This window comes from Staurois parvus, unplaced genomic scaffold (assembly GCF_062004578.1).
Source record: "Staurois parvus isolate SC_StPar_1 unplaced genomic scaffold, SC_StPar_1.0 ptg000694l, whole genome shotgun sequence".
Taxonomy (NCBI): domain Eukaryota; kingdom Metazoa; phylum Chordata; class Amphibia; order Anura; family Ranidae; genus Staurois; species Staurois parvus.
Window position 1 is genome coordinate 5152089 of NW_028318490.1, and position 23550 is coordinate 5175638.

The 23550-nt window shown below is 42.8% G+C and overlaps 1 protein-coding gene across 1 annotated transcript in view; it reads right to left on the reverse strand.

The window, feature by feature from the left end:
- Positions 1-20059, reverse strand: part of STX5 (syntaxin 5) — a 35576-nt gene extending 15517 nt beyond the window's left edge. The window contains exons 1-2 of the mRNA XM_089652864.1: positions 19931-20059; positions 2664-2875 (exon numbers count right to left, since the gene is read on the reverse strand). Coding sequence (XP_089508990.1) covers positions 2664-2861 — 198 coding nt within the window. The 5' untranslated portion in view covers positions 2862-2875; positions 19931-20059. The remainder of the gene's footprint in view (positions 1-2663; positions 2876-19930) is intronic.
- Between the last annotated feature and the right edge of the window lie 3491 nt (positions 20060-23550).

Sequence of the window (23550 nt, forward strand, 5' to 3'; positions counted from 1 at the left end):
ATATTGACAGCCAGCCTCCATATAACCCTACGCTTATCTCTCATATGTCAGTTTTGTGAACAAGTAATACATAGGGTCAATAAACACAAAGGTGTAGGACCTGTGTCCCTCAATGGATTTTAAGAAATGGATTTTACAGCAAGTACAAAAATCTTATTTTCTTTATCTTTCATGGAGGGACACAGAAATGTAGAAATTCTTTTGGGACATCTGCGAGCAGTAATTTCAAGTAAAAAATCCAAAAGGCTGGTTGTACTGAACTCAAATTGATGGATCGAGTTCAATACAACGAGCCTGTCCATTGATGGATCAAATCTCGGCCGGTTCAGAGTGGATCAGTCTATGGCCGGCTTTAAACTACAGACCCCGGGCATCAAAGAAGAAAGGCTCTAAGATGAAATAGGGATGACTAAGACGGCTACTCAATCTCTTATGGGAATAGATGTCTATCTAGCATAATACCCCAAAGGTGGATATTCAAAGACCTAATTACAGAGAACTTCAACGGCAGCACCTTAAGTCAGAGGCTAACAAACAAAAAGGAGAAAAAAGTACCCCTACACACATCAAAATACTCAGGAGTAGAAAGATAATCATCCCCACCACACTTGTATTTATAACAAAATCACCCGCTCTAAAAGAAAAGGAATTACGAAAAATCACTCTTCTGCCGCGTATAACACAATAAGTGTTCCAATAATCTATAACAGTACAGTAACAATCCAATAACAGTACACGGTGCTCTTTAAGCATTAACACCTTCCCACTCGGCCCATAGCAGATTGACAGCCAGGCGGGACACTCGCCGTTGTGACTGGGACGTTGTGACGTCTTGTCAAAACAAGCCACGCAACGGCACAATCTGTCACCAGCTGTGTCCACGGGACACAGCTGATGACATATCACTACACTGGCCCATTGCCAGTGTCATGTGATCGCTGTGACCAATCACAGCAGATCACATGTAAATTGTATACAATGGATGACTTCCTGTCAAAAATAAAAAAAACTCAGTGGTGATTAAATACCACCAAAAGAAAGCTCTATATGTGTGAAAAAAATAAATTTTTCATATGGGTTGCATGACCACTCAATTGTCATTCAAAGTGCGACAGCGCTGAAAGCTGAAAAATGGCCTGGGCAGGAAAGGGGTATAAGTGCCCGGTATTGAAGTGGTTAAAGTGCAATGTCCATTATATATCACTCATAATACAACTACATATAGTGTAATACATTATGTGACAAATTCCATGCATTAAAGTGCTTGTCTGTATGTCCTTTAGAAGCAAAAGTGCCTTGTGCACGTAAAGTGCAATATAGTCCACACCTAATCTTCGGTGCTCCACTCCAATATGCACTTTTTCCCCTCTGGGAATCAACCATCCAGGAACTATGGCAATCTCTCCTTCACAAACTTGGGGTATGAATGAGTCCGCTTGGTTCTCCAAGAGCAGGAACTACAGCGTGATGGTAAATGGTGGAAAAGAGAACGCAGAGCATGCATGCAGCACTACTCCCAGTGGATGACGTCAGCACTTGACCGCTTAATCCTTACTGTGGCAAAAGCTGCAGGACATTTGAACATGGTGCCCAACAGTTCAAACTGTATAGCTCCCACTGAAAAAAAGCAAAAAAACACCACCGCTCCAGGTCGGTCCCCTCTTCCACTACCCCTCACACAGTCCGCAGCAGACTTCATAAGGCAAAAAAACATCCGATGGCCGCACATTCAATAAAATCACCTTTATTACAAAATTCTATGCATAAACCACTTCCAAAAAAGTGGGGAACACAGTACTCCAGTTAACGGGTTTCACGCTCCATCAGTGCTTAGTCATAGCTCGCGCTAGCTAGAGTACTGTGTTCCCCACATTTTTTGGGAGTGGTTTATGCAAAGAATTTTGTAATAAAGGTGATTTTAATTGGATGTGTGGCCATCGGATGTTTTCTTGCCTTTTGTATAGCTCCCACTGCTGCAGCCCAATCAGCCTTGTTCACTAAGTGAGCCTTAAAAGATGGGGTCAAACCAGAAACCAATACCCTGGCTCTGAACCCAAAAAGCACTCTGCAACTGATTACCACCATGCACAAAGGTCTAGAAAGCACCACCATGCAGCATTTAGGAGCCGGAGGTCACATTCTTGGCTAGCCTAAATCCAGAGGCATACTGACTGCGAGTCTTCCAAGACTGGGTCACACCTGGGGATGTGTCACAACTCTGGACCTGAAAAGTGCTCTGCATGTAACGAACACAATAGACAAAGGTCTGAAAACCCCACCAGCAGAGCCCAGTGGCTGAAGGTCAAATTCCAGGATAGCCCTGCAATCCTTCAGTTCAGTGGGGTCTGGGTACGGCCTACAAAGCTACTGCTAGTTCCAAAAGCATACTGAAGTCAGCAAAGGAAAAGTATGTATTGGGTACCAAGTATCCTTACTGAAGAAAAAAAATAAAAGCTAGCAAAAATATAGTTAAGAGTTTCTCAGTAAAGCTGAGGAAAAAGGTGTCCAACCTGCTTGGGGCAGGGTTACGCAGGGGCTAGGGGCTTTGCCCAAACCTATATAACCCTGTCTATTTCTACATTCCTGTATCCCTTATAGAACAATATAATGTTTTATGGGAAACAAAAAGTTTCCCTGTGTTTTTCACACTTTATCATGCTAACCTGGCGTCCACGTAGAGACTTGCAAGCAGATATGAACTCGGCAGTGCGGTCCCGGCAGGACATCACGTCAGCTGGAGGAGGAAGTACAGGAGGAGAGAAAACTTCAGTCGTAGTGGAGGGCAGGACTTGGGTCTGTGGGGGTCCTACGTAAACTCCGTTATCAGTGTTACGGGAGCCGTGGCGTTTACGAGTGTTCATGAGTCCTGGGCCAGCTGAAAGATAAACAAAGATTAATTCATGCAAACAATCCAATGTTGAAAGTGTAATGTATGCATATATTGATTTCCCTTTCCCCCTGAAACTTCCCAACCAATATGTATTAAAAAATGTCAAATCAAATCATTTTGTTTTCAAGAAATACCTATTTTGAGGCCCAGTGATATCATCACTGGGTCTGTATACTGGTCTTTGCTCCGAATTTAGGAAGAGCCAGCAGGCTTCTTTAAATATAAATATAAGTACGGTATCACCTACCACTAAACTAACCCAAATATCCTTTCACATACTAAAACAAATACTTTCACCCTTGAAAGTACAAATCATTGCCATTTGGTTCAGCTTTTTGCCGTCCCTCCTTGATGTCATTGGACATTTCGTTATTTGACTAATACAAGTCAGCAGAATGTCTCTGTTTATGTTATTGTTCTGTTCTGCCCCTGCGTGGGCGTATTTTGAGCTTGTTGTATTCTTAAAAACAAAAAACTTTCTTAATAGAAATAATGAAGCAGAAAGTGCAAATCATTAAACCAAAGATCTAATATGTCCATATACTCCACACTAAGTGCTAAACTCAAAACTATAAATCCCAAAACAAACAGTCCAATGACAAAATTAAAAATAAATCATGTAAAGTCACTCAAAAAAAATATAAATGAAGTCACTGCAACAAAATAAGTGTCCAAAATCAAGCTTGTCACATTCTTTAGTGCTGAGCCCCTCCACTGGTCTTAGAGGACAGAAAATACTTCAAAAGAATGAAAAACACTACATGGTGTATTACCTTAATCAATAAATCACAAAAATATTATTCCTTCCCCCCAAAAAATATGCAAAAGTTCAAAGTAGTGCAAAAATAGTGAACACTGTGCAACGTGAATAGTAGTGCGTCACTCTGAGTACAGCAAAAAAACAAGTGATCACAACAGTGTATACTTCTATAGTGAAAAAGCATATATACTCTTACCAGAACAAAAAAGTAAAAACGCCTTATTCATATAGTAGGAATCATCAGCATACTTCCACTCCTTTCCTCCACTCCTGAAGTATACCTCTTAGGATGTCATCCACCATATCCTCCTGAGCATCCTCATGGTTTAAACGGACATTCCCAAGACTCCAGGGTGCTCATGTAACAGATGTATGGATATAATATATAGTGTAATTCTGATTTTTATAAGATTATGATTTTATTATAACTGCTTACATTAAAAGGTTAAAAACGCATATTTCCATGCCCAAAACCACTCAGGGTTGCCGAGCAGCTAGCTCTCAACTTGCCATGTGGTTTTTCCAACTTCAAAAATGGCCGACACGCCACTTCCGGTTCCTTTCCTGTGCGTCCGACGTCACTTCCCTTGACACGTTTCGTCACATCCGGGACTTACACCCCTTATGCTTAAGTCCCGGATGTGACGAAACTCGTCAAGGGAAGTATCACTCTTAACAGAATGATTGTTTATACAAATAATTTAATAAGTAAGCAGAAAAAAGTATAATTTTTATATTGATGATTCATTTGCAACATCATTCATTCTGTATTCACACTTATTGAAGATTGTGAATGTCGTAATAATATTAGTAAGAGATGAAGAGGGAGATTAAAAAAAAAAAAAAAAAAGCTTTGCGGTGTTGGTTGCAAGTCAGTGTTTTCCAACTGGCGTTGACACTATACAATAACATACAGCAGTATAAAAAAAATTAAAATACATCTAAAGAGAAAAAAATGAAATGTATTGTAGATTAACAATCCTTAAATTAGACGACTACATTAGTTTTATTTTTTCAGGTTTTATTCTGTTATTTTTATCCAATGATCATCCTAGGACAGAAAAACTTTCTGTCCTAGGATGAAAGGGACCAATGTACTGTATCATTCTGAACAGCGTTGTCTCTCTAGAACAGCGTTTTTTTTTTTAAAATACCAACTGTGAGATGGAGGGGAAAAAAAACACGAAGATTTATTTATTTTTTAAGATGTTGGGCGTAGGGAAGGGGGGGGTTGAGGCTTGGGCCGAAGAGGATGTCCTACTTACCTTAAAGCGGAGTTCCAGCCCCAGGGTAGGGAAAAGGGTGGTCGGGCAGTTGGTAACAGAGAAGCAGAGCTTTCACTTTTGGGTGGAACTCCGCTTTAACCACTGCTCCTGGGTTGTCCTTTTTTCTCTAACGCTCTGGGCAATTCCTCTGTGCCATGATGTACAATGCAGGGCTATTAACATAACATTGTATGCGGTGGAAGAAGGAACGTGACTGCTTTACCCCTGGTTCACATAGCTGCGGCCGCATTTTGTGACGGGCACGAGAGCCCAATCATTTGAATGGGCTCCCGTGCCCCGTGACATGCAGGGAAAAAGTCCCTGCACTTCTTTTGACAATGCAGCCCACAGGAACCTCGCTTCCCAGTACGGTTGCGTTTTCCAGTGCGGGCGGCATGCCATTAGCACTAATGATACCCACCCGCGGGTCCGCATTCCTCTGTGCAGATCCTAGCCTTACAGAGGAGGATTTGCAAGATTGGCCACACAGATGGATGGAGACCACAGGAGAAAGTAGTAAAGTATTACTCTATGACAGCATTTTCAGGTTCAGTTCACATTATTGCAGGCCAAGTGACCTGCGTTTGCTCGGGTGTGGCAGCCCATTTATTTGAATAGACTGCTTTGCCGCATTTCCTGCAGGAAAAAGGTGCATACACCTTTTTAAAAACATGGCCGTAGGGAAACCACAAGGCCTTTTTGATCATGTGTTTTCCCTGTGGTTCCCACATCCACAAACACACTGCAGGCTGGGATGCGTGGGCGTGCCACCTCGCAAGAGCAATTCGATTGGGCTGTGGGTGGTTGCAGGAACAGGTGTGATTCCTGTGCCCCCAACATAGCCTTAAGCCTAGTACACATGATAAGAATTTTGGCCCCCCAAAAACCGCTTTCGGAGTGTTCGTCTAATATTATACAGCTTTCCAGAGTTGAGCATGACAGTTCACGCAATATTATCCAAAGGGACAAGAAAATGTTTGAAAATGTTTCTTGTAAGATAACAGAACGAATGTTTTTGTTTAATCGGTACAATATTTGTCCATAAAGAAAAAAATCAACACTGTGCATGTTCGGAAAAGAAAGAATACGTTACGATACAATACATTACATCATCGCAGGAAGTTGTATTCTGTCTTACGAGAATTTCCGTTACTCTAGTAAGCTACTTGTTTTCGATATGACACTAGCATGCAAAAAAAAAAAAAAAAAAAAAAACCCCAAAGAAAACAAATGATAATTTGTCCAATATTCTCATAATGTATATCAGGCTTTAAACCAAATGAGAAATGAACGCTTGCAGTGTGAGAGAGGGGACCATTTGTGCCCAGAGTTGCACTTTAACACTGCCCCTTTTTTTCCATGTACATAACATGGGGGGGAGTTGAGTGTTCTCTAGTCCACAGAAGTTAAGAGGTACAGGCTTACAGCATAGGAAGTTGCAGGCTTATTCTGACAGAATCAACAGTGCAATCAAGGCAGAGTTTACTAGGGGGGACTGTGGCAGGTGAGGTTTAATGTGGATAAATGTAAAGTTAAGCACTTGGGAGCTAAAAGCATGTATGCATTATACATACAAAGGGGGGGGGGGGGGGGGGGGAGTACAACTGGGGAAGGAGGAGAAGGATCTGGGTGTTCTGGTAGATCATAGGCTTAAAGAGGTTGTAAAGGCTGAAGGATTTTTACCTTCATGCATTCTATGCATGAAGGTAAAAAACGTTCTGTGTGCACAACACCCCCAGCCCCCCCCCCCCCCCCAAACTTACCTGAGCACTATCTCTATCCAGCAATGTGCATGAGAGCCTCGGCTCTTCCGGGTCTCCTCCTCTTCACCATAGTAGCCATTGGCTCCCGCTACTGTAAATCATAGCCAGTGAGCCAATGAGGAGAGAGCAGGGAAGAGCTGTGCTGTGTGTGTAAATAGACACACAGAGCAATGGCTCAGAAGCGTGTTTTCTTGGGTGCCCCAATAGCAAATCACTTGCTATGGGGACACTTGGCAGGAGGGAGGGGCCAGAAGCATCAGTGGGAAGAGGAGGACCAGGGCTGCTCTGTGCAAAACCATTCCCAGACCAGGTAAGTATGACATATTTGTTATTTTTAAACAAAGAAAATCTGCCTTTAATATCACTTTAATAGCATGCACTCCCAAGTTGAAGTTTCCAGAGCGAGATAAGTCTTTTCTTGTATTAAAAGAGGTATGGACTGCAGAAAGAGAGAGATCATTTTATCTCTGTACAAATAAAAATCACTAATAACACCTCATCCAGAATATGCAGTTCAGTTTTGGGCACCAATTCATAAAAAGATATTGGAGAACTGGAGAAAGTGCAGAGAAGTGCAACCAAGCTGATATGAGGCATTGAGGAGCTCAGCTATGAGGAAAGATTAGTGTGAATTTATTTTCTCGAGAAGGGGAGATTAATGATCTTTTCACATAGGAGGTTAGAGTTCAGCTTTTAGCTGCGGTTAGAGGAACTCATTTACTGCAGTTAATTGCAGACAATGCATCCCTATAGCTCCATTTACAAACTGCGTTTAGGAACTTTTTCATAACATACGGTTTTAGGCGCTTAGGAAAAATAAAGTTGACGGCGTCCAGGAGCGATGTACCGCAGCTATCTGTACATAAACACAGTTAATCGCAGTACAAAGGAAACATAAGTAAACAGTTGCATTAGAAAAGGCAAGAATTTAATAATGCAGCCGCATGTAAACATACATAAAAAAGGTGTACAAACACAGGTGATCTCTGTGCAAGGAGTGTTGGATTTCCAAAATAAACAAAATATGCATTTACGGGCAGCAGAACAACTGCCCGTGTGAAAGAGGCCTTAGGGGGATATGATCAACATGTATAAATACATAGGTGGTCCATATATTGAACTTGGTGTAGAGTTATACACTTTAAAGAGGAGGTTAACTCTGGGGGAAAAAAAAAAAAAGTCAGCAGCTACAAATCCTGTAGCTGCTGACTTTTAATATAAGGACACTTACCTGTCCAGGTATCCAGCACTGTCCTCACCCAGGCTAATTCACTAGCATTAAGGTTCTCAGCACCAGCATCCTAAGTTTGGACAGCCGGCTGTTTTTTTACTTCAAAGCTGAGCTTTGTGAATGGTCCCACAGTCTTCAGGGACCTGTGACGTGCAGGTGATCCAAGCGGGAGTGGGAGCAGGTACCTGTCAAAACTAGGTACCCAATCCTCCCCCCAAATATGACATACCAAATATGGCAGGGGAGGAGAACTTAAAGTGAATGTTGCCCTTTTGTGTGGAGTTCCACTTTAAGGTCATCACAGAGGACAAGGGGGTACTTTTTACATCTGGTGGAAAGGATATTTAATCTCCAAATACAGAAAGGCTTCTTTACAATAAGAGCTGCAAAAAATGTGGAATAGACTCCCTCAAGAACTGGTTCTGGCCAGCCTTTCAAAAAGGCCTGGATTCTTTCCTAAATGCAGAAAATATAACTGGGTACTGATATCTATAAGTAAAGTTGATCCAGGGAATATCCAATTACCTCTAGGGGGATCAGGAATGTTTTCTTTTCCCTGCTGCAGCAAATTGGATCATGCTTTATTGGGGGGGGGGGGGGGGTTAGCCTTCCTCTGGATCAATTGTGGGTATAGGATAGTGTATATGGAGGTTTTAAATTTGTGTTTGTTTTGTTTTTGTTCTGTGGGTTGAACTGGGTGGACTTGTGTCTTTTTCAACCAGATTAACTATGTATTATATTAAATTTAAGTTGTCACCAGAAAACAGTAAGTGGGGAAATCTTCCTATGCAGACACAAGTTCCAGAAACAACTGTCTAAGAGGGGATTTCCCTAACTTTCCAGAACTTTTATCACTTATTTCAGCTTCAAGATTGAAAGTGAAAGAAAATCTCTCCACTGGAAGAAAAAAAAAAAAGCAAAACAAAAATCAAAACCAAAAAAACCTTTTTTAGATACATTTTGCAGCCAATCTCCAGGATAAAGATAAATCCTTACTCCCCAACCGATTACTGTAATAAAAAAAAACAAAAAAACAAAAAAAAACAAACCACAGTGTCCCTTTTTCTTGGTCTTAACCACTTCCCAGTCAAGGCAAATTCTGACATTCATCTTCGACATGAAAAGTCAGCAATTTTTTTTGCTAGAAAACTAGCAACCCCCAAATATTATATTTAAGAAAAATTCCTAGAGGATGAAAGGGTGCATATTTTTATGTCAATGGGTATTTGCGCAGCTGTTTTTCAAATACAAATATTTTGGCAAGATACACTTTGATGAATTTAATGCACAAACACAAAATGTAATATCCAATCTTTTGGTAAAATATAAACGAGGATGTTGCACCAAGTGAGTAGATATCAAACATGTTGTGCTTAAAATTCATTCAAGACATGCCTTCAATGATAACTGTTACAGTTACTAATGTGTCTATGTGAGCTCTAAACCAAACTGTCAACCTATTAGATGGCTGGTGTTAGAATTGATCACATGTGCAGCACCATGGCAACTGCAGATCAAACGGAGGCTAAGATGGCAGCTTTCTTGGCTGTAAAGGATAGGCAAGTTTAGTTCCCCAATAAGTTGCAGTCATGTGAAGCTTCAAGAGCCTTCTCCATTTCTGTATACTTCCTGAGTGGGTTCTTCTTACGGTGTCCACATCAATCTCCGCATGATGTGGAAACTTCATATTAGAATTGGGTTCTCTCAGTGTCTAGAAATGGGCCGATACCAGAGAGGATCTTTGGTGAATTAGTGCCGAATTAGAGGTCCCCCACCCTTGGAGGAAAGCACTGGTAATATACAAGAGACTTTGGTATGTACAGCTGGCTTCACAAAATAAGGAAACAAAAACATCTGACAGGATAGTAAGGGGGGGATAGAGGGGAGTTTTTGTCTGTAATGGGGCTTTAAACGCCTCCCGCCCGCCCTATTGTGATAGGATGGCCAGGTGAGATCCCTATTATCCTGGAAGGACATTATACTACATCTATCCAGTATCAGGCCACGCTCCAGCGATCTGCCAGTGGATCTGCTGCCTGCACCATGTGATCGCTGCGACCAGTTACAGCAGATCGCATGACAGTTGTAAAGGATGAAAGGCTTCCTTTCATGCCATTCATTGCTTACAATTGTGTTGCTAGCTGTGATTGCTCACAGTGATAACATAGTACAGACAGGGCCAATCACAGCCCATCTGGCCAATCACAACAATAACTACTGAATGAATCAATTTCATTCAGTAACAATGGTTGTTTATACCAGTGAAATTCACTGGTATAAGCAATCATAATGTGCAAAAAAAATATTTAAAAAATCCTGATCACTTGCCCAGTGTAGTACAATGTTACTATGGTAACACGGTTTTGCTCTGGTCACAGGAATAAAAAAATAAATCATATAAAAAAAAAAAACCTACACATTGAAAATAAACTGATCACCGCCACAACAGTTAAATAAGGCTACCGTATTTTTCGCTCCATAAGACGCACCTAGGTTTTAGAAGCAGAAAACAGGAAAAAAAAATTCTGAACTAATGGACTGCAGACATAGCAGAGGAGATGACCAGAGACTGCGGACAGTACAGGGATGACCAGTGACTATGGACAGTACAGGGATGACCAGTGACTGCGGACAGTACAGGGATGACCAGTGACTGCGGACAGTACAGGGATGACCAGAGACTGCGGACAGTACAGGAGATGACTGCTGACCTTTGGGGAGGGAGGGGGAGCGGGTACCTGAATTTGACAGGTACCCGCTCTTACTTCCGCAGAGTTTTTCTTTGATCTTACCTGTTCCTCGATCCAGCCGCGCGCTGTCTTCCCGGCTTCTGTAGCGTGGGCGCTCGGCGGACAGCCGGGTGCCCAGTGCGCATGAGCGAGAAGCGCTGCGCTTTGTGATTGGTCCGGCGGCTTCTGGGATCTGTCATGTGTCCCAGGTACCGCCTTACCATTCACAAAGAGCACCGCTTCTTGTGCATGCGCACTTGGGACCCGGTTGTCACGCACACTACAGAAGCCGGGAAGACAGCGCGGCGCTGGATAGAGGAACAGGTAAGGTCCCACTGCAGAGCTGAGCGGCCGGCCCGGTATTCTGACACGGCGGCGGTGAAAATACCGGACCGGCCGCTCTATATTCGCTCCATAAGACGCACTGACATTTTCCCCCCTTTTTTGGGGGGAAAAAAGTGCGTCTTATGGAGCAAAAAATACGGTATACTGTACTGGTGACAGTATATAATAATAAAAAAAAAATTGTGAATTTTTTTCATTTCTTAGTTTTCCACAAAAATGACAAAAAAAAAAAAGGCAACTTAAAAAACAAAAACATATGAGAGAGCATGTGATCTCTTCATGTGACAGAGCTAGGGTTTAGCTGTCAACATGCTGACAGATTGGTAACATCTCTGCTGCCCTAGCCTCTGACACGGAGGACATCAGTGCTAGCTGTGACAAAGGAAAGAGCAGCGGGCAATCACTGGCATTGGGAGTGTTGGAGAGTCAAGAAACCCCTTTACTTATGCAGGCCATAGACGGGTCGAAAACTGGCTGTTTAAAAAACAAAAACAAAAAAAAAACACAAAAAAAAATCGATTGTTCAATAGGCCGACCTTACCACCTAGGGTAAAAAAAATAAATCAGCCGATTTTCGTCCCGCCTACGGCCGGCATTTAATTACTTCTGACCCTGCAGAGCGCCCTGCTATTATATTTGACATGAAAAAGTATTGCGGTTGCAACAATGTATCCATTTGTATCCATTTCGGATACAGATGGTTTTATTCAGATACAAGTAGATACATTGTTGCAACCTCAATACTTTTTCATGTCACATATAATAGCGGACTGGAATTCTTCTTCCTCTTCCTCTTCTGTTTCTTCTTCTCGCAGGTCACGGCTCATGCGCAGATTTTTTATTGGTAAAACGATCGGCTGATTTCCCCATCATTGCCGGGAAAATCGGCCAAATTTTTTCCAACTTTACCGATAAAAAAAAAAGTGCTAAAACCCTGAAAAACGGCTGACCAATTAACCCATTAACGGTGCGAAAATCAGCCAATTTTTTTTTTTTGGCCGATTTTCGACCCATCTATGGCCTGCATTAGACACAGAAATCAATACCTTCTCGGTTTCTTTTTTTACTACCTGCCATCTCATCCCACTTCTGCTGAAGCTGGCACCGTATTTGAAAATGCCTTCTGTTTACTTCCGCATTTCATAGATGTCATCCTAAAATCTCACGCGTGTGCAGTCCATAAGTAAGGCGCAGTGAGAAAGTTAAGAACTTTCGGCAAACATGGAAAAACACGTTTCTATTCCAGAGACAGGGAATTAGATCACCATGGAAAGGCTCTCTGAAGATTGGGGCATGAAATGTATGATAAATTGCTGATGTGCAGGTGACATCAGTGACTGAAATAAACAGTGGAATCTAAGGAACGGAATGGCTTTAAGAAATTTGAAAGGTATACCCAAGCAGCATGGGCAGGATGCAGGCAGATAGGCTAAAGTGAATAGATTGCATCTAATCCGGGTTTTATTAGGCCTGATTGTGTGGTCACCTTGCATCTAATAGGTCCAGCGGTCAATGAGGGAGGGAGAACAAGAATTCCATTTTCCCCATCATTCATTGAGGAACACAGCTAGATTCATTAGAGTTAGGATGCACGGTAGAGACAGCAGGAACCCCTACACATCTAATGAATCCAGCGGTATGTTGCAGTAATGTCTGAGGCAAGAATCTTAAATAAAAACTTGAAAACATAAAAGAGTGATGGCAGAAAAAACCAAGTTTGCCCCATTTCATACAATATATATACACGCATGGCCACACACACACACCTCACAAAAATGAAAGGAACACTTTGAAAACACATCAGATCTCAATGGGGAAAAATATCATGCTGGATATCTATAAGGATATGGACTGGGTAATGTGTTGGGAACGTAAGGATGTCCCATCATTTGATGGAAATGAAAATTATCCACCTACAGAGGACTAAATTCAAAGACACCCCAAAAATCAAAGTGAAAAAAAAATGATGAGACAGGCTACTCCATTTTGCTGAAATTTCATTGCAGGCGTCGGATGGACGAAAAAAAAGATATCCCAGAGGTGTTCTATTGGATTTATGTCAGGCGAGCGTGGGGGTCATTCAATGGTATCAATTTCTTCATTCTCCAGGAACTGTCTGCATACTCTCGCCACATGATGCTGGGCATTGCTGTGCACCAGGAGGAACCCAGGACCCACTGCACCAGCGTAGGGTCTGACAATGGGTCCAAGGATTTGATCCCGATATCTAATGGCAGTCAGGGTGCCATTGTCTAGCCTATAGAGGTCTGGGCGTCCCTCCATGGATATGCCTCCCCAGACCTAGACCAAGCCTAGGCTTGTCAACACCTTTTGATCCTTATTCCAAATTGCCTCCAGCTTCTACGCTTTGAGTCTTTACTGTTCTTGCTATATGTGGGCATAATCTATGATCATTGTGAGTATTAGTCCATCCTATCCCTCTTGTATTGAACTGTATTGTTGCTGTATTGTCTCCAGTTATATTGTAAAGCGCTGAGCAAACTGTTGGCGCGATATAAATCCTGTATAATAATATATTGCGTCTAAGCATTCGTCAATCAGTATATTTAGACTTACACAACTATACTATTTGCTGGTGGCATTATGTGCTTCTTTTTATAGGATTCAGTTATGCACTATCTAGTTCCCTGGTCTGTTGTCTGTGTTCCAAACTCGAGTTTCCTATGTCTGCCCCCCCAGGCAATATATCGTTGGTTGCCGCGTTCCTATGTAAGCCCAATGATTGTTTTTGTTTATTATATGTATTTTTTACTTTACTGCATATAATGGTGTGTACATTGTTTGCTCTTTCTATATTTTATATACAGAAGTTACAGTCCTGAAGAAGCCAGATATAAAGGTGAAACATGTTGGCAGTTTTCTAATTTTCAACCTTACTTTTGGAATCAACATTTATGCTATAGGTGACATGTTATGTGTCATATGTCAAGGGATAGGCGGTGTACGAATCCTTTTTTTCCCCCCTGTTGTGTTTGGGGGTCATGTATGTATCATTGTATGTATGTTCCAAAAAATCATTTTTGTGATTATTTTATGTCAATAAACTGATATTTTTATATGATAGTGTGGTCTCTTACTGTGCCTAAAAATATCCGCTAGTTTGGCTATACAATTTTTGTCCTGCAACTTTTTACTTACATTTTATAGGATGTGGCACTGGGAAGCTTCATGTTATTTTCGAAATATGAAAGGCAATGATATGGCGAGTTACACTGGATTGGGGTGAATGATGGTAGTCACTGAAGGCACTATTGGCGATATATGTTTAAAATGAAAAAGAAGACACAGGAGTGGACTTTGTGTTTTATAGAATTACGTCAAAGTCTCTTGGGACTGAATGCACTGGACTCTTATGCTTTGCTTTAAAAACGTTTTTTACACTTTGAACAAAGTGGACTTTCTCTTTATTTATTCACATTTTTTAGTTTATTTGTTTATATGTTTTTCACAGCGCTAGTACTGATCTGAACACTATATTGTTTGATTATTTTATGATAGTTTTTGGCTCTCTGTAATCAGAAGAGTGGTGGTTGTTTGGCCTGGTCTGTTCAGAGCTTCACAAGCTGAGTGTTTGATTACTTCCCCCTGCCTCTAGAAGAAGTTTCTGGAACTTAACCACCTCCCGCCCGCCATATAGTAATATGACGGACGCAAGGTGGTTCTCTCACCGTGCATGAGGTCATGTGATAAGCTGTGTCCAATCACAGCTGATCACATGTAAACAGGGAAATGCCGATTATCAGCATTTCTCTCCTCTCAAGCTGTCACGCTGACAGCTCGTGAGGAGAGGAGAGCCGGTAATCGGCTTTCCGCGGAGGGGACATGTACACAGATCATCAGGGCACTGATAAGTGTGCCCTGATGATCAGTGTAGCCCCAGCAGTGCCACCTGTCAATGTCCATCAGTGCCTCGTGCCAGTGCCCTTCAGTGCCACAACAATGCCACATATCAGTGCCTACCAGTGCACATCAATGCCACATACAGTGGGGCGAAAAAGTAGTGGCGTTTGTAGTGTGACTGTTTGAGGTTGTGCACAGGTGTCTTTATACTGATAACAAGTTCAAACAGGTGCCATTGATACAGGTAATGAGTGCAGGACAGAGGAGCCTACTTAAAGAAGAAGGTACAGGTCTGTGAGAGCCAGAAATCTTGCTTGTTTGTAGGTGGCCGAATACTTATTTTCCACCATAATTTGCAAATAAATTATTTCCAAATCCAAAATGTGATTGTCTGGATTTTTTTTCTCATTTTGTCTCTCATAGTTGAGGTCTACCTATGATGCCAATTACAGGCCTCTCTCATCTTTTTAAGTGGGAGAACTTGCACAATTGGTGGCTGACTAAATACTTTTTCGCCCCACTGTATCAGTGCCCATCTAAGCTGCCTTTCAGTCCCGCCCAACAGTGCCAGTCAGTGCCGCCCAACAGTGCCATGTATCAGTGCCCATCAGCGCCACCTACCAGTGCCCATCAGCGCCACCTACCAGTGCCCATCAGTGCAGCCTATCAGTGCCCATCAGTGCAGCCTCATTAGCGCACATCAGTAAAGGAGAAAAATCACTTATTTACAAAATTTTATAACGAGAACTAAGAAAAAAAAATTTTGTTTTCAAAATTTTCAGTGGTTTTTGGTTTGTTTAAGAAAAAATAAAAAAACCCAGAGTTGATTAAACACCACCAAAATAAAGCTCTATCTGTCACAAAACAAATGATAAAAATTTCATATGGGTACAGTGTTGCATGATTGCGCAATTGTCACTCAAAGTGCGACAGCGCTGAAAGCTGGAAATTGGCCTGGGCAGGAAGGGGTATAAGTGCCCTGTAGGCTTGTGGTTAAAGAAGGAGAATTCAAATGTCCAGCCCGAATATTAACCATGGCTAGCCGATCCCTGGGGAGGTGTGCCCAGATGGTGGCTAAGATGCTGTTAAAGAGTCTGAGGCCCTGAGGAGATTGTCTTTTTTTTCTCCCTAAGGGAATGGATTTGGAAGCTGAGAAAGATAATGGGGAGGGGGGGCGGGGGGGGCTGCTGCCCCTAGAGCCCTTTGGACTGGATGCTGAATTGCTCTACAAGAGGCTGCACCTGTGAGCTGATTTATTCCAGGATCCAGTGAGTAAAGCCTCTTTTCCGTGCTGCACCTAAACTCATGGTCCTAATCCATGAACCTACATACTGTTCCAGTTTACCTTTGCCTGATCTCCAACCCACTTCATGGTCCCCAGCTGTGAACCTATGGACTGTTCCAGTCTACCTGTACTTGTGCTACTGTTACCGAGCTAGAAGTGTCCTCTGCTAACCATACCTAATGTTTTGGAGTATCCCACATACCCCAAGCCCTCTCCTGTTACAGGAAATATACGTTAAGACAACATTCCCTAGACTATTCAATGAGCTGTAGTGAATGCAATGTTGGTGTATGTCTGGCTGCCTCTGCAGTGATTTGGGAAAGAATCTGTCTAATCTACAGCGGCTCCTTAGGGGTAGCGCTACAGGAGTATAGATCTATATTTGTCCCAAGCATGTTTGAATCCACTTACTGTTGACAGACTCCCTACCTCTGGTGGAAGTCTACTCCAAGCATCAACTACTCTTTCAATAAAATAATACTTTCTTAGATTAGTCTTGAACATTCCCCCTGCTAGTTTGAGGTCATGTCCTCATGTTCTTGATCTTGACTTCATATTGAAAAATATTGTCCTCCTGAACCTTACTCTCCTCCTTGAGCCTAGGTTCACACTATGAACCGACTGTGAATTTCATCACATTCCTATGCAATTCACATGTGAACCTGTGCAGTGTGATTTGAGCCCATTCATTTTGAATGGACTCAAATATCACCAAAGAAGTGCAGGTACCTTTTTTTGTGCCGCACTGGGACCAGATAGCATTTTTTTTTTTACCATCCAATCGGGTTCAGGCAAACGCACTGTGTTCGCAAAGTGCTTTTGAGGTGTGGTTAAAGCGGAACTACACTGTATCTGAGCACCAAAGCAAACTCCCCCATCCATCCCTGTCTCCATGCTTTATTTTGCTGAGAAGTCACTTTGAAAAACACCCCACTAGCATTTCTGGCCGTGGCAATCTTGAGTAAGGGCAGATGATTCATGTAGCATTGACTTCCTGGAATCCATCTGCACTTAGTTCAGGCATATAATCAGGCATGCTTAGCTGAGAAAACAGCTCCTCCCCTCCAGAAGACTCCTGAGATGTATGACATTTGCCTAGACAAGAAACCAGGAAGTAAATATGATATATGTCCATATCTATTTACTAATGCTAGTAGCAAAAGGATTAAAAACAGTTCATGTTCATTGTGGTGGTAAAGTTCCGTTTTAATTTTGAATTGACACACTCAGCAGATTGCAAAACACAGTACATTTGCTATGCGGCGTGGGAATCGCACAAGGATTGAAGTGTTTTCTGCACCGCATCAGTGTGAACCGGGGCCAGAGGTTTCAGTGATGTCTCCACTATCCCCCTTCTTTCCTCTAGACTGTACTGAGGAACTAAACTCACTAATTTAACGTTTCAAAAAAGTTACATTCCTGCCATGATAACGGTCAACCAAACTGTCAGACCATCAAATGTCTGGTAACATAAATGATCACAAGTGCAGCACCATTCAGTTGAAGATCAAACAGAAACTAAGATGACAGCTTTCTTGGCTGAAAAAAATAGAACGGTTTACTTTTGCTTTAAAACGGAAATTCACTTAATAAGGGAAGCTCCACACTTCCTCCTCCTCAGATTTGGCACATCTTTTTTTTTTTTGGGGGGGGGGGGGCAGCAGGTATCAGTTTTGACAGATAAACACTCCCCCACTTTCGGTCAGATCACTGCTGCAATCTGAGAGGATGTTCAGCCCCCCTTCAGCTTTCTGGGACTTGTCACAGGTCCCAGAAAGCTGCAGGACCAATCTGAAAATCCACTGTTGGATCCTGGGACAGGCAAGTGTCTAATTATTAAAAATCAGTTTCTACAGTTTTTTAGCTGCTAACTTTTAATTTTTTTAATAGAGGACTGAAGAACTGCTTTAAGTTCTTGAAGTCGCTCTTGATATGTTTTATCCCCCAGACCTTTCACTTGTTTGTTACCCGTCTCTGAACTCGTTCTATCTTATCAATATCTTTTTGTAAGTGAGTTCTCCAGATCTGGATACAGCATTCTAAATGAAGTCTAACTAAAGATCTATGTAGAGGAATCAGGACCTCCTTCCTCGTACTGGTAATCGCTCTAGTGAAACCTAAGGATCTACGTAGAGGAATCAGGACCTCCTTGCTCCTGCTGGTGACCCTTCTAGTGATAACTAAAGATCTATGTAGAGGAATCAGGACCTCCTTGCTCCTGCTGGCGATCCCTCTAGTGATAACGAAAGACCTACGTAGAGGAATCAGGACCTCCTTACTCCTGCTGGTGACCCTTCTAGTGATAAATAAGGATCTACGTAGAGGAAACAGGACCTCCTTGCTCTTGCTGGTGACCGCTCTAGTGATAACGAAAGACCTACGTAGAGGAATCAGGACCTCCTTACTCCTGCTGGTGACCCCTCTAGTGATAACGAAACACCTACGTAGAGGAATCAGGACCTCCTTACTCCTGCTGGTGACCCTTCTAGTGATAAATAAGGATCTACATAGAGGAAACAGGACCTCCTTGCTCTTGCTGGTGACCGCTCTAGTGATAACTAAGGATCTACGTAGAGGAATCAGGACCTCCTTGCTCCTGCTGGTGACCCCTCTAGTGATAACGAAAGACCTACGTAGAGGAATCAGGACCTCCTTACTCATGCTGGTGACCCTTCTAGTGATAAATAAGGATCTACGTAGAGGAAACAGGACCTCCTTGCTCTTGCTGGTGACCGCTCTAGTGATAACTAAGGATCTACGTAGAGGAATCAGGACCTCCTTGCTCCTGCTGGTGACCGCTCTAGTGGTAACTAAAGATCTACGTAGAGGAATCAGGACCTCCTTCCTCCTGCTGGTGACCCCTCTAGTGATAACTAAGATCTACGTAGAGGAATCAGGACCTCCTTCCTCCTCCTGGCAACCCCTCTAGCGATAACTAAGGATCTATGTAGAGGAATCAGGACCTCCTTGCTCCTGCAGTCGACCCCTCTAGCGATAACTAAGGATCTACGTAGAGGAATCAGGACAACCTTTCTCCTGCTGGCGACCCCTCTGGCGATAACTAAGGATCTACGTAGAGGAATCAGGACCTCCTTGCTCCTGCTGGCGACCCCTCTGGCGATAACTAAGGATCTACGTAGAGGAATCAGGACCTCCTTGCTCCTGCTGGCGACCCCTCTGGCGATAACTAAGGATCTACGTAGAGGAATCAGGACCTCCTTGCTCCTGCTGGCGACCCCTCTAGCGATAACTAAGGATCTACGTAGAGGAATCAGGACCTCCTTGCTCCTCCTGGCGACCCCTCTAGCGATAACTAAGGATCTACGTAGAGGAATCAGGACCTCCTTACTCCTACTGGTGACCCTCATCTTATAAGAAGTACAAACATTCCATGATGTCACTATGCCGGTAACCACCGGGAATGAACACTGCCAGGCTGTCCTCCACAATGACAGGCAAGAAATAGAAGGGGGGGGTGAGGGGTCATTCCTCCCAGAGATCCCACCATGGCACTTCTACAATGAAGCGGATGATAAACATGGGGGGGGGGGGTACCAATAGCACATCAACAAGTGGGGACACTGCAGTCGCTTATGTGGGGTGGGCACTGCTGACATCATAACACTAAGCCCTCATATACCAATGTCTCTCCCCAGGTGACTCAAGGTAATGACGTCACCCGCCTGTATACCAATGCCCCCCGGATTTCCTCAGAGAACACACACGGTATCCGTACGACGTACAGTAGTACACATTCCCGGTCACAAACAACCAGCCCAGTCTTCCATTACAAACACTTACTGTCCTTTCTCTGCCGTTACAACTCCCCTCCTGCTTCACCGGCCGCCTTAGCAATCCTCGTCCGTGCCGGGGGTTTCGCTGACGTCAACGCCACGTACTCAAGCGTCACTGGCTCCTAAGCGGCTAGAAACGCAGGGTGATGACGTGTCGTTGAGGCGCTCATATGACAACCCGGAAGTGGGTAGAGACCATCTGAGGCGATGGGAGTGTGGTGCCGTTTACTGAAGACAGTGGTCTGAGTGTCTTACAATTGTGTTGTTAATTGTCTTTTTTATGTCTGATAATCCCAATCTACGTGGAGGCGCCATTACTGGGGATGCTAATTGGCAGGCTGCCATGGTGGGACTCTTGGCTCAGTACTTTGATCTTCTGACCCTGGACATGATTTTATATTCTCTCAAAGGTGGTACTGAAGCCGATGAGTCAGCTTAACAGCCAGGCAGCTTGCATTTTCAAATCAGCAGTGGAGGTTTCCATATCCTTCTTTGCCTTCCTGTGCAGATTTGACATTTTCACACGTTACAATCTACAATTTTTGGCCAAATATAACAAAATGATGTTGTTTTGAGTAAGTAGATACCAAACATGTCACAATTTAAAACCTTGTGCGATACCTAACATTGTCCATAGACAACCATTTACCCTCCCTGGAGGTATTCCTGAGTGTAGCACGGGGTAAAGTTTCAGTACCACAAGCGGTAACCCCGAGCTACACTCAGGAATACCTTGCAGCATGGCTCCGGGATCTCTTCTGCACTTACCTTGTCCTGCGCTCCCGCGATGTCCCTCCTGCAGCGTCCCCGGCAATGTCCTCCGGCCGATGCCGGCATCTGTCATCTGGGTTCCATTCCCTGTGACGTCAGGACGTACGGGGACGGAACGGCGGGAAATTCAAAAATGTAAAAAAGTGACATTCACTAAATACACTAAAATCACATAGTAAAACATTACTTTATCAAAGCATTTCACATACATTTTGTCCTGTGCCCTGCCTGCATTTTTACTGTTCTTTCTGCCTGGAAACTGAGAAACGTCCATGGCGTCCAAAAAGCGTCCCTTTAGGTCAAAAGCGGTTTTAGACCAGCTAGAGAACAGCGATAGTAAATCAGAACCACTTGCAGAATTGAATGATAATGATTTGTGGGGAAATTCATCATCAGACACTGAAAACGATTCTGTGACTGAGCTCAGCAATGTGCGAACTTGGCGCTATATTTTAAATTTCAGTGTTTTTGGTTTGATTATATTATTGAATTAAATTTATTATTATTATATTATTATTTATGATTATTAAATTATAATTTATTATTTCGTGGTTCAAATTTTAACATACCCGGGATGTTTACTAGACTCTTGTTCAGACAGATTTCAGTGAGTTTTTCCTAAACGTTACAGGCCTACAATAAAAAAATTTACATATTTCCATGCAAAAGAATATACCGCTTTGAGCACAGAAATACTGACATAATCAGACCGCTAGGGAGGCTACAAAGCCTTTACAGTTTACTGATTTAGAGTAAGGCTAGGTTCACCCCTATGCACTTTGCGTTTGATCCGTTTTTACAGTGCATTTTGCATTTTTGCACGTTTTTGACACCTTTAGGTGTTTTGTGTTTTTTTTCCCCCAACTTGTTGCTGGGCAGATCAAAAACTCACTACATGTATTTCTTCAGTGTCTCCACTGAAGTCTATTGAACCAAAAACGCAACTTTTTGCATTAAAAAATCCCTGATCCTTTCCAAAAAACGCACCGAATGAAAACGCGGAGATGTGAACCTGTCCTATAGGAAATCATGTTAAATGGACTGCTGTGCGTTTCTGCCAAAGGCAACAGAAAACACATAGGTGCAAGCCTAGACTTAAAGAGGTTGTAAACCCTCTCATATACCCAGTGAAGGGACTGGCCTCAGATGATACACAGAGATTAAACAAATCCTCCTACATAATTTGTACCCGTTTATCTGTAGCCATTTCTTCTGTACATCTGTTTGAAAGGTTGAATTTTAAGGGCTCATGTACACGGGGCGTTTGGAAAACTCTTCTGAACGATGGAAACTGACTGCTGGAAAATGTAGGTAAAAAACGTCAGTTTTGCCGCGTTTGCATATCACGTTTATGTGCGTTTGCGTTTAGAAGCGTTTTTAAAAGATAACCTCAGGAGACCTTCCCAAATGCCCAGAATGCACTGAAAAATAGTAAACTATTTCAGTCATTTTGAAAGCAATAGAGAGAGCAGTATGTGTTGAGATTACCCATCTTTTCTGGTTGTATTCACTGTGGATCCAATCATCAGTATAATGCGGCACGTTCTACCATTTTTTCCTTCACGCGAAACCTGAAACTGACTGCGCTGGTGTACTAGGTCCATTTGAATACATGGAAACCACTTTGCATGCATTTCCGATGATAAAAAAAAGGCTCTGGACAGCATCTGGACATGGAACTGTTAAAAAAACGCTTATAAATGCAAACGCTTATAAATGCGGTTAACCGCGTTTACACACGCTTACAAGCATTTGGTGTTTGAAATGCCGGTAAAATCTCCTGAACGCAAGGTTGGTGCGTTCAAAAAAACGACTGTAAACTCAGCTGCCTGTAAACGACTGTAAATGACATAGTGTACATGGACACATAGAAAAACATTAGGGAGAGTTCAGGGGCTGCTGAACAAAAAAAAAACGTTGAACAGCTCCTGAAGGTTAGTTTAGGAGCTGCACTGTACATGATCCCTAAAGCTTGTCTGAAAGCTGATTGTAGGAAAGAGACACCCCCCCCCCTACACAGCTCACAGGAACAGAGCTGAGACTGTCAATTGGCTGGAGGTCCCTCCTCTGTCACCATTTTTCTCTTGGTGTCAGGAAAACTTGTCAGAAATGACACTTAGTGCTCTTTATTGAGACATACACACTATGGAGAGATATGCTTTGTTCATGTTCATGTCTGAGGTTTACAACCACTTTAAAGTGGAACTAAACCCTCCTGTCCCTTTCAGCCAAGGAAGCTGCCATCTTAGCCTCTGTTTCACCTTCCATGGAGCCGCACATGTGATCAGTTATGACACCAGACATTTGATGGTTTGAGAGTTTGGTTGAGAACACAAGTAAATACAACAGTTACCATTCCAACTGATTTTTTAAACCGTTAAATCAATGGGTTTACTTCCACTTTAAGGTGCAGTGCACACCACATAAACACGCTCCAGATGCCTTGCGGATGCATTTTTGTTTACAGTTCACCCCACACTCCATTTTGGTGCATTTTTGATACATTTTACTGTGTTCCAGTACATTTCTGTGTAGAAAAGATGCAGCATGTTCTACTTTTTTTTCTGCACCAGAAATTGACTGTGCATGCATTTTTGATGCACTGGACTGCATCTGGTGTGAACCAGCCCCTAGGACCGGTTCACGTTATAGACATGCAGTCCAGATGCATTTCTGCATGCACGTTTTTTGCACATTTTTTATGTGCTTTTGACACATTCCGGAGTGATGCCATCCCTGGCCGGTCCAGGAACACTCAGAGGACTAGCGCCTCTTTCCGGTCCGGGGACGCAGGTGAGTGGACACTCCATCTCCCAAAGTCTTGGGTTACCATTGTTCTGCAAGTTTGAGGCACTC